The 12,659-nt window shown below is 42.8% G+C and overlaps 1 protein-coding gene across 5 annotated transcripts in view; it reads right to left on the reverse strand.

Annotated features, from left to right (window-relative positions):
- The window catches only part of kif21a (kinesin family member 21A), an 81,539-nt gene extending 69,381 nt beyond the window's left edge, over positions 1–12,158 (reverse strand). For all 5 annotated transcript variants that reach the window (XM_080761837.1, XM_080761836.1, XM_080761834.1 and 2 more), the window contains exon 1: positions 11,769–12,158. In XM_080761837.1, coding sequence (XP_080617963.1) covers positions 11,769–11,812 — 44 coding nt within the window. In that variant the 5' untranslated portion in view covers positions 11,813–12,158. The remainder of the gene's footprint in view (positions 1–11,768) is intronic.
- Positions 12,159–12,659: the final 501 nt, after the last annotated feature.

A 12,659-nucleotide genomic window follows, 5' to 3' on the forward strand; every position in this document is an offset into this window, starting at 1 on the left:
CTTATTTTGAAAGTCGTTTCACTCGGAAACTGAGAAACAGGAAGTGAAAAAACGCCATGTAACGTGTCCCGCAAATGCTTTTGTAAATGTTGTAACCGGCGATCATATTGTTTATAGAAATGAGCCAATCAAGCTTGTTTTGTTCAAAAACTCAGCCTGGAAGAAGAATCCAGGATATTAGGATCCTAAAAACATAGACAGCATAAGCCAGCCGACTTTCACTTCCATTTAGTTTTTTCATCACACCAGAACTGGAGTGTTACAGGCGCTAGCAGAACAGAGTTGTGAACCAAAATCAATACATATTTATTTGTTGTTGTTGTTTTGCTTTATTTCTCGTTGTCTGTGTGCCTGTTTTAACTTGATTGTTTTATATTGTTAACAGCCAAAACTAAGTTAATAATATGTAAGGAAACTGTCACAAATTAATACTGTACATGAAATAGTGGCTCTCAACAGCCTGTGGACAGTGGATGTTGTGGTGGATGCATCCTGCTGTTGGTAAGATTAAGATCCATAAAAATATATCACACACCATAACACCGGATAAAGGCGCTATATAAATGCACCATTCTTTATTCTCTTATGTATCATTGAGCCTTGCACCTATAAGATTTGTTTCTCTAACCTGGAGTATTGCGGGTTGTCTGCTTCGGCAGTACTCTTCTCTTCTCAGCCCTAGAACTGCACTGCTATCTTTTGCCAGTGATCATTGTGTAACAGTGACATGATTAATGCAGGTGCTTGTGGGCTTTGCTGAACCTAAACAATTTCACAGTTTCTTGGCCCGGTACCTGCCGCAGTGTTGATGCAGTTGTCTCTCTCTAGCTACGGCCCAAATGTATCATTCATTACTTGGTTGGCAGAGCGAGGTTAATAACACTGTCTGGTGGATCCTTCCTCACACCTGATGCAAATACACAAACTGCTCACACTTCATGGATATGCAGATTAGAACCAGACAGCTGCAGGCATGATAGTAGCAGGTGGACTGGGATTAATTTGCATACACTGCTTACTACACAGTCTATACGTAGCCTATATTTTAGTCAAGAGACACAGGGTCAGACATTCAAGCCTGCCTGGCGGTGTGAAAACTAAAAAGCACTGAATAATAATAAGCTACCCTTAGTTCGCGGCAGCATGCTTCCTTACTGTACTTGGAAACACATCGTTTAATAGTCATTTGCAGATATAGACTGGAGCAATAAATAACAAGGTGACAGCTCACTAAAACAAGCAAACCGTGCTATTTGTGACCGTCTGAGATCTATTTCTGATGCTGTTCTTGGCAGTTTGACGACGGTGGAAGTTAAGTTACATCCATAGCCTATTTGTAGTATGGTCTCCCCTCCACATAAGATGAGGTGCAAACCTTGTCCACACAGCAGGGCCCATAGCAGGCCAGTTGATCGGTATCTTGAGGAAAAGCAAGATTGTAAAGATAAAGAACATTGTATGGTACTGAAATAAAAAGGGAGCAGGAACATAAGAGACGGAGAAAACAATTACGAGAGGGGGAAGTGCTGTCCAGCATGTAAAGACAAAGACAAGAACAGAACAAGCGAATTGCTTTCATGAGCATGGATTGAAAGCGAGTAACTGTACTGTAGTACTGTACTATGCAATTACAACCGATTTATCCTGTGTCAGCTTGCTTGCTTTCTGTCCGTGCCAGTTTAAAAAAATAGCGGTTATAGCATATCACAATGCATCATCCGAACATCAACATGAGCTTCTAGATTGGCCATTTTTGCTAATTGTGTAAGCTATAGAGCTTATAAGCAGTTACAATTTGTTGTTTTTTGGCATTAGTAAATGAAATAAACAAACACCAGAAAGCTTGGGAAACCACTGCCTACCAGGCTACCACTATCCATTATTATTTTTCTAAAACACGGGTACACACACACAGGCCTTACGGGAGGTCCAGTAAAGCCACATATATCAGATCGAATTGTAAACTGTAAACACACCATCCCACAACAGTAGGAGACATATAGCCTCCATTCCATGCCATAAACATGTCTACACGTGGTGGCAAGTGGGGGGGACGCATGGTTTCTGCGTTGGTGTGGATGCGTCTGTCAGAAATGTGCTGACTCCTCACACAGAGGTCATGATATATAGATAACTGAGGACTTTCAGTGACGCTGTGGTCGCTCTGCGTCTATTTCGGTGACGACTTCAGTGTAGGCTATGCTTAGCGGTGTCTTGGAACACAACACTCATCAGTCTAGGAAGAAAAGTGTGGCTACTAAAGAGCGAAAGCTCTTGAGAACCACGCCCCACTCTTTTAGACGACTGCATTACAGGGTTCTATTGACAAAGGCCTTTACCATTCAGGTTTTGTCCTGGTGCAGAATGGCCCTTTGGGGACTGAGTGACTATGCATGACAACAGTAAAAGCAATGAGTCCGTTAGCTGATTTGAGCGTAAATCTATGCATTTTTCTCTTATTTCTGACCATTTGATAAACATAAATGCCGAATTTTTGCTTGAGTTTATTGAACCCAATTAACAACATGGTGTAAATAACTGTATTAAGCCCGACAGCGATTTCCACTGCCATGGCCTTACACCACTCTACCCTGTGTCCCTGTTTTTCCTACCCGATTTCGCACCAGTGAGGGGTGGGAGGGGCTGGGGGCCGTCTGGACGGTTATGAATCTTGAACATAAGGCAACTAAATCAATTGTAAAGGTTGTTTGCTGTAGTAAATAAGGCAGTGTTTGAATCTGCATACAGGGCTCTCGCCCTTCCACCCCTCACTGGTGCGACATCGGGTAGGAAAAAACGATGATACCAAGGTAGTAGTGTCAATGCCAATTACCCATCACAACGCCAAGTAAGGTCAGTTATGTTGTGAGCTATTCAAGTCTAATCAGCTATGAGCCAAGTCTATTCAAAGGTGATATTGGTTAAGTTCCAAACAATCCTTCTATTTAGCGCTCAAGGCAAAGTCCTTGTAGATCTGCCTCGGTAGTGATAAAGTTACATTGAGTCATGCTTAAGTTGTAAAAAAGAATTATCTTCGTATAATTCTTCTCTGAATGTTCGACCCCAGAATAGTGACACTTCTTCATCAATTACATGACCACTCATCATTCATTTAAATAGACTATGCTGCCTGTAATATTCATGAAATACAGAACTATATGTTCCTTGGGTATAAGGAGAGTTGGGCTGTTGATTTATGGTACAAACCAAAACTAAGAACATATCGTCTTATTAAAAATAATTATGGCCCTGAACCTTATGTTTCACAAAATGTATCCAAAAGAGATCTTTTTGTGCACAGCTGCATTCTGGGACCTTACCATTTACATTAGCTTTAGAAACGGGTAGATTCATTGGTACTCCTGAGGAGGACAGAGAGACATAGTGTGTGAATTGAAAGATTATTTTTGTTTTACTGCCCATTATATGAATAATTAAGACATTATTTTGTAAAATGACAACCATCTGTGTTTTACCAACTCATGCCGGGCGTACACCGGCAGAACTGCTCAGCCTGGTATTCCTAAAGTAAACTAAGTAAATGATGCTTAAACGGTTAAACATAGCCTGTATTCCTAACCTTAACCTGAGTAAATTGGAGCCAAAACCTAACCTTATTCCTAAACTGGTTGGTTCTTCTGAATAGAAGAACCTTCTGAATAGGAGAACCAACCGCACCAATCGGTCGGCATGAGTTGGCGGGGGAAAAAAACAAGTGTGAGAAGGATTATGGGCGACGGTACCCGTTACCCTTCCAATGAGTATGTTTAACCAGAGAGTTGAAAATGATCACATGTGTGTGCACTGAGTGCTCTCAGTTCTAATTGGATGTGGCAGTTCCACCCACTCCCTCTGCATTGTGTTGACATGTTCAGAGCCGCCCAAGCTCCACAATGGGCTGAATAGTTTGAAGCAATAGGCAAAAGAAAAAAATCACACCCGTGTGAACCGAGTGGTGCAACTCCCCTCTCTCTCTCTCTCTCTCTCCCCCCTCCTCCTCCTTCTCTCTCTCTCTCTCTCACTCTCTCTCATTAGCAGGCAACAGCGCCCCTACTGGTACTCATTATATGATGCTCACACATACTGTACATAGCCGGGTGAACGTCACATACATAGGTGAACACGGACAAAGCTGTTCCTTGGAGTGGTTGCACCGCTCAAAAAATAGATCACTCTCTGCTGATTTCTAATCGTCTGCACCTTTGATAAATTGACGCACACACACACACACACACACACACACACTCCAATTCGAAACTGGCCCCTGTAAAATCTGAATCTCCCCCCCCCCTTTTTCCCTCACTGTATATGTTTCTTTTCCCTTTTTGCTTCCTTTATGATGAATTCCTGTTCTGTTCTTTAACTATATAGAAGTGTCTATTTGTACGTCTCTAAATGTTTTGATGAATTGAACAAGGTGGACCCTGTTGTAAACAAGTGTAATGCTTAATTGGGTCGTCCACTCACAGTTAACAGTCTTTGTATTGAGTTTGTGCTTGAAATGTACTGTAATTCTGCAAACTGTTAATAAATATTTAAATCAATAAAAAATCCTCTCTCAAATAGTTATTTAGTCTCAAGCTCTTGTTAATACTATACATTGGTTCAATATTGACTGAAAATCTAAAATAGCCGATCTACAAGCTCGTACAGCCATTTTTTCTACTTCAATGGGAGGGTAGGGTATTAATTTGCTAATCATACAATAAGAGATAAAAGGTTTCTGCCAGACAGCAGTGAGATTTACTGTTGAGGTTGTTATGCCACTGTTCTTTGATTATTTACCTTTAATATATTATATATATATACACATTTCTCTATTATACAACCTTGAGTCGCAGTGTTGTTGTGTGTAATACGTTTGGGTTAAGGAGCTTGAGGTTTTTGCCTTGGGATTGAGCAAACCCTTTAACCTCCCCCAGCTTAGTTCAACACAAGTCGACCTGTTCTTCCAAACTCCGTCAAAAGGTACACAACACTCTGGACATTTTGCTCCCTGGGTGTGCATTAGCCCGGCTAGCCCTGGCATAAACATAGTTTATGTTTACATAATGTGCAATCAGCAAGCTGCACAGACTGCGCCTTGCACATCACAGCATGCATACATTCCAGACTACAATATATTGTAGTTTTTGGAGGGACGTTTTATTTGCTTAGTGCAATGTACCACCATTGTTTGTTATTGAGGGTTAGGTCAACACTGAAGGGAAGGGTGGTTCTGTAACAGTTCTGGTTGAACCAGCCTGCTAAGGTTATTATTTCAGGCAGGTATAATTGATGTTCAGGGTGATGGCAGACAAGCTTTAAGCATCAAAGCAACAAGTGGAGTATTATGGTTGGTGAATATATACACTACCAACTACTAGGAGTACTTGTCTGCTCTCTCTTGTTCTATAATGCCAACAACAAGGCTGACAGTTTGCAGAGATTAAAATACTGTAGGGTGCATTTTGCATCCCAAAACACAGTTCATACTTAAGGGACGCAATAAAACAACGACCTCTGCATCCACGGGATGCACTACTGCACTACTGTAATTAGAGTTGTCCCGATCACGTTTTTTTGCTCCCGATCCGATCCCGATCATTTGAGTTTGAGTATCTGCCGATCCCGATATTTCCCGATCCGATCACTTTTTTTTGCTCCCGATACAATTCCGATCATTTCCGATAATTCTTCCCAATCAGATACATTTTGGCAATGCAGTAAGAAAAAAAAAGGGACTAAAACGCTTCCGAACTGCCGCCCCGTGTCCGAAACGGTTGAGAAATGACAGAGTTACTGTGTGCCGGTCCCTCTACTGTACCCTCTACTGTACTGTACTGGCACACACGAAATCATCATATACAGTTAATATGGGCATGTGTTTGTGGTGTGTTAGGTTGCACACAGGTGGTGAAAAACAACCATGCCGTTTTCATGCTCATACCCAGCCAGCCAGGCAGGCACCCACACACATAAGTCCAAGGGACTGGCTTGCACCACTCAAAAAGTTTATTTATAGCATTATCTTTTATTCTTTTTTTAGCATATATTATTTTATTAGACATTTCTGCCTTTTCATTATTTAAAGGGGGGAAAAAAACCTTATATTGCTATTTTAATGTGCCTCATCATTATGTTCAAGGGAAAAATAATGCACCTATGCGCTCACACGTGGTGCAGAGTCGCAGCACATGCAGGGAGGAGAGGAGAGCTCTCTGGGGAGAGGAGGGATTCACAGCAGAGTGCCGTGTCGTACAGAAACATTTACAAAAGTTTACAATAAAGATCTCTGCATGAGATATTATGCTTATATTATTAGAAGAAGGGTTTCTATCTACAGTCATGGATTGGACATAGAGTATTTTGTTGGGACTTTTCAGACGGAATATTCTTCTGCTCCGGGTGGACAGAGCAACAACAACGAGTTGTTTTTGCTCTCTCTCTCCCTTTTTAGCACTCAAACAGCGAGTGCAGATGCAGAAGCAGATCTGAACAAGACGGTGCTTAGAAGCCTGTTGATTCGAGTTTACTCCGCTGTGTGTGTCTCTGTGTATGACGATCAATAATTATTCCACCGAGTGGTCTTTGCGAGGGCTGGATTCTCCTCATCATCTCTCTCTCTCTCTCTCTCTCTCTCTCTCTCTCTCTCTCTCTCTCTCTCTGTGGTTCCTTCTTTTTAAAAGTCGCTTTAAGCGTCGGTTGTTTCAGTGCAGCCGCTGCCGCTTGTTGTCGTTAGCTTTCTGCTATTAGCCTACTAGCCACGCAAGTTACACGAACGTCGCCATTCGTCGCCCAATAGCAAATCTACAAGATCACAGCGCGTTGCGAAAGCAACTCTTTGTGAGCTTGCAGATCTGCTGTTTAGGGCCAACGTCACTGTCGTGCGCTAAGTTTTCCTAGGAGCAGCAGCAAGAGGCTGCTTCGAGAGGAGGATGTTTTGTTGTTATTAATTATGAACCAATCTGTATTAAAAAACAAAACTAAAGACTCGGGAGGATGACTTTAAGACTTATAGATGGTCACGTTTCTTCTGTAACGTTAAATACAATTAAGAAAAGATTTAATAAAAAAAAAAATTATTATATTTAATAAATAATTTTTTCCCGATATTTTTTTCCCGATCCCGATCTTTTGAAAATGACGTGATCGGGCCCGATCGATCGGGAGGCCGATCGATCGGGACATCCCTAACTGTAATGTATTTTATTCTAGTTTATTTTGCTAGCTTTAGTTATAATAATAATTTCTGTAGTTTTCTACATGAATATAACCACATTATAGTCATGAAAAAAAATGAAATGGGAGTTAAATGCTGCAATTTGTAAAAATGGCAAAATATGACTCCTAACGTCATTGAAATGAGACTCATAAAATGTCCCTGGGACTCATCTAAAAGACCATCCCTGCATCCCGGGACTCATTACATAGAAAACCTATTTACATCACTGAGTTTGTACTGTATGCCACCGCTTCTGCTTGACATTCTAGGTGACGACAGACAAGCCATGTGGATCAAATATAGAAGGCGTGTCACATCCTGTGATTTTCTACAACTCGCTGGAAGTAATTTTGCAATTACCAGTAAGTGACATGACATGATCGTTTAGCTTCAAATGAAAACCTGCAGGCTGTAGGCTACACGTTGGCCACTTCCAAGTTGTTTCAAAGCAGGTGGAGTGTTCTTCCTGCTTACTGATTACTGATGTTTCTGTACAGTTGAAGGGTATAAAAATGCTAATGGAAAAAATGAATCACTTAACCACCAAGTTAAACCTATACTGTACTTAGTTGAACCAACAGAGTCCCCCAGGGGTCTATACTAAGCCCACCAGCCCAAGTTGGTTTATGGGGAAATAAGGGCTTTGGAGTAAGGCAAACAATTCCGGACATATGTAGTACTGTATAATATGCTACACACTACAGGACTATTTGTCACATCTATTGTCTGGACACTCTATACTAGGCCTACTGGTTAGTAATTTTGACAAATCAATCTAGAAACTTCAACATTATTTAATTGCACTTTGATCATGTTGTCAAGAGCCTTTGCCAAAGGCTTATACATTTAACATTCGATACCAAACAGTGCTCAGACTGCTCACTGATTCGGAATGAAATACATACTTAATATGGATGAGAGGAGGAGCTCAGATGTGTGCCTGTCACCCATGGCAGCAGTGGTCAAACACAAAAGGTCTGACAGAGACTAAAGCCTCCCCAGAACCTCTGCTTTGTTCAGCTCCGCCGAACCAAGCAGCCTGGGTCAGGAGTCAGCCACGGACCCACAGACACTAACAGCACAAACAGACTATACCCAGGGTACCTGCTCTCACTACACAGTTGATTCTTACAACAAAACTGACGATTGCTGGGATGTGTTATGCTGCCGTACACTTCAAATGGACAGCTGAACCTCAAGCTACCATTAACGTCTGTTCTATATCTCTTCGTATTCATTCATCAGAGGTCATTTCATCAGCATTCAGCACCATTGATTCTGTTGTTCATCCTGTCAGTATAGTCACACTGGAACAACTGTGACGCATCATGCTTGTTTACACTGCAGCGCTGCTTGCTCACAGCGCTGGATAGAGGATGCAACAGCTCGTTGACTGTCTGACTCCTGAGTGGTTTCTCTGTAATCTTGTGTCTCGGTGGTGCTTTGGTTGTAATTCTAGCTTTGCCTCCTCCACATCTGTGCTTATTTAGTCTCTTCACAGTTCTGAGACCGCTCTCTGCGAGATGCTCAAACCAATTTGACTTGACCATAATAAAAGCATGTATTCTAAACCTTGGGACTAAACTTATCTGAGATAAACAGGGGCATTTAGGTGAATTGCACTGTTATTTAAATGTCCCATTTCCTCGTTTAGTGTTTTATGTTGTCATTGTGAAACATGAAGAGCACCGTTTCCATCAGACTGAATCTTTTTAAACCTTAAAGCTCTGTGGCCTTGTGGTTAGAGTGTCCGCCCTGGGACTGGGAGGTAAGGGTTCGATCCCTGGCCGGGTCCAGAGCCATCTAATAGAAGAGTTGCAATATTGAGGGGGCAGATAACAGCCCAGCTACGTGGTTCATGTACTTGCGTGAGCCCATAGACTCCAATGCATTCCGTAGACTTCCAGTTATCCCCATGCTCAATATAAGTCTAGATGTAGAAGAGCCGCCATTGGACTGGCCCCATGAAGTGAACAGAGTTTGCGAAACTCTGTCTAACTCTATGGCTCTGGCCGGGTCATACCAAAGACTCTGACAAATGGGAACAAGTGCCTCCCAGGCAGCTCAACCCTTGATCAAGAGTTGGATTTGGGTAAGTCCCTGCGTCATAATAGTGGCATGTCCAGAGAGTGTACTTGTACATCATGTCCAGGGGGTGTACTTGTACATCAAGTTGCCACACGCTAAAAGGAGATAGGCTCCTGCCCTATTATAATATGGGGCTCATGGCTCGGCAAGGCTTACTTATGGATTCCCTTCCTCTAGGGAAACCTTGCCAGTCTCCATGTTTAGGGCTAAGCAACAGAGAACACCTCCATCTGAAGTTTGCTAGGGATTCAATGCCTTGCTCCAGAATAAGCCCTTAAGCCCTCCTGTTTTGCTTTTGTTTTTCAAATTATCCTTTTTTTAATCTTTGAATTTTCATTTTTTAATAGACAAATTGTTGTGAACTTGTGTAACTTGTAAAATATTTTCCCACTAACCCTGGGGGACCCTATGCAGTCAACTAAGTGCATATGGGTTTAAGTAGTTATGTGACAACCTCAGCAATGAACCTATCATTGTAAATGACTACCTTGAGCACATGATAGCCAACATTCAAGGGTGGCCATAACTGAATGGACAGAGTTGCCTTCTGGGGATCAGAAGGTCCCCGGTTCGCCCCGCAGCCATGGCCTGTGTCCCTGAGCAAGTTCAACCAGGTAAAGGACAGGAGATGGTTGTCTACTTTAACTAGTGATCGGAAATATAGTCCATTAGGTTTACCAGTGTGTCCTTTAGCAGTACACAAGCATATGCCACACACACACACACACACACACACACACACACACACACACACACACAGTTATAAGCGTGTCAGTGAAATGTCTGTATACTCAAATGTCAAATCAGACTGGCTCCAAAATACACATATAGAAGGGTGTGTAAAAATGCACTTGACAGTAAGCACTGGAAACATGTGAGGTCATTAGAGCTACACACCCAAACCCACACAATGGGAATTCAAAACCCTGCAACATTATAAAGATCAATTATCTTTTTCAATAGATGCAAAATGTGAGTGCTTCAAGTAAAACCTGATGTGCATGCCCACATTTTGCATAAAACAAGAGAGGCGGTCAAAAGACAGCATGTAGAGACTAGAGAGACAGAAAGGGTGACAGAGGAAAATGACAGAAAGAGACAAACAGATGCCAGCTGTCTTGCCCATCCTGCCTGTTACTGTGCCACATCACCAGGGAGCGGTCTATTTCATTCAACACAGTGGCACATCGATAACACACATGTAGGCCTACAGTATTGAACTGATGATGGACCTGAGTCTGGTTAGTTTGTTGACAAAACAAACTAAACATTGTGGGCAGTGGGCACCATAGATATGGTGTTGGCACCTCAAAATCACAAATGGGTGTTGGTCTCAATCAGGTAAAAAAAAAACAGCCTCAATCAACATTACTAAGTAAAGTAACCGACTGAGTAGCTCAGCCAGTCTCGTTTGAAAACACAAAGCACTACATTTAGCACAGTGCAACAAAGCTCTGAACGGTTGCTTTCCTTTGGACAGTTAGCTGTCTATGAAGGACTTTCTTTCATCGATTAACCGTCGCTCAACAAACAGTCGAGTCTTTGAGGGGGTGGATGGATGGATGGATGGATGGATGGAAGGATGGCTGGCTGGCTGCTGCCCACACGGGAGGAGAGTGAAACGCTATGTCCCCGGTGAGGAGGCCTTGAGGACTGGCTACTGTACAACCCTCCTCCCTCCCTCTGACAAACTCCCAAACCCTCCTATAACCCGCCGTAGTTGACGGTGTCACTTCCCCCCCAAAAAAGAACTGAGCTACAAACGATCAACGCGTTGCATGCATCGCGACGCATTGACCTTTTTCTTCAGCCGTTACAAAAGATGATATCATTCATCCGTCTTTATGTCAACACGGGCTGGCAGAAAAACGGCTCCTATGCCCCGCCGCCTATGCACCTTGCATCGCCACGGGGGGCTGTAGGCCTACTGTATGCAATGCTGTGTCATGACAAATAAAAAAGCAGCGCAAGACCGCAAGTAGTAGGCTACCTCAAGACAAACAGCGTCATGGAGGCCCACAGCATGCCAAAATATCCTCATTATTGCCGGCTGACTGGAAATGGGTCAATAGTGTGCTACAGCTCAAAACATGATGGGAGATCATGGGACTCGTCTCTATCTGCTGGCCAGCCTTGGGTCAATACTATACTATCATATTTTATCGAGTCTGACTTTCGTATCGTAGATATCAAAATGATAAAAACGATGAAATGCATAGACCGTATAATTATATAGTCTTGATCCAAGGCTACTGCTGGCCATCATCAACAAATGCTGCATGATCGATTCGATCAAGCACACCAGTGACAGGTGCAATTAACATGATTATATTATCAATGAACATATCGCAGCACTCAAAACAAGATATTGATGCCTTGCAACACTGTATAATTATGGAATCCTATATTCTTCAATATGCTTTTTTGCAGCATTTGTACTTAACTTGCATGCAAGGTGCAGTCAAGAGTCGCTTACCTCAGAGCCACTCGAACAGTGCTCTCATCCTGGCCCGTTGTCATGGCTCCTCCACAAATAACGGAGTTGTTGTTTTCTTCGTGAGAGGAATGGAAGCCGAAATGAATCCGAAATGCGTTGTTAAAATATTTTCATTGGAATCTCAAAAAAACTATAGCGCGCGCACACAAGCTGGCTAGCGAGTTGAAGGTTCAGCGGAGCCGAGCAACGCCTCACCTCGACTTCAACATCGCCATATCTATTAATAATAGCAGTAGAAGCTATAATAATCACCATAACAACCGGTTAACAGAAGAGGCAATGTGCGCCATCATGTTGTCCCCGCGTTTTGTTGCGTGCATTCATTCCCCCCCTGCTGCTTCTACACGTTCACACGGCACTGACGGCATCAGTACACTACACAGGGACAAATGCACGAGTCTCTCGCTCTCGCTCTCTCTCTCTCTCCCTCGCAGCTCGCTCGATCCGCAATGCGTCATCAAACCACGCCTTGCGAGCTGACGTCTTCTTTCCAAAGTTTCCACACAAAATGTAGCCCAGCTTTGCATAATAAAACAATTAATAACAATAATTGTACATTATATAATATGTATAACTTGTTGCAGTCTTGTATAGGCTGGCCTGCACACTAAAATGAATAGTCCTGTGGTGCTGCGTGCTGACACACACACACACACACACACACACACACACACACACACGCACACACACACACACACACACACACACACACACACACACACACACACACACACACACACACACACCGACACACACACACATACACACACACACACACACACACACACACACACACACACACACACACACACACACACACACACACACACACACACACACACACACACACACTGTCACACGCACACACAC

Source organism: Protomyctophum bolini (genome assembly GCF_963924005.1).
Source record: "Protomyctophum bolini genome assembly, chromosome: 4".
Lineage (NCBI taxonomy): Eukaryota > Metazoa > Chordata > Actinopteri > Myctophiformes > Myctophidae > Protomyctophum > Protomyctophum bolini.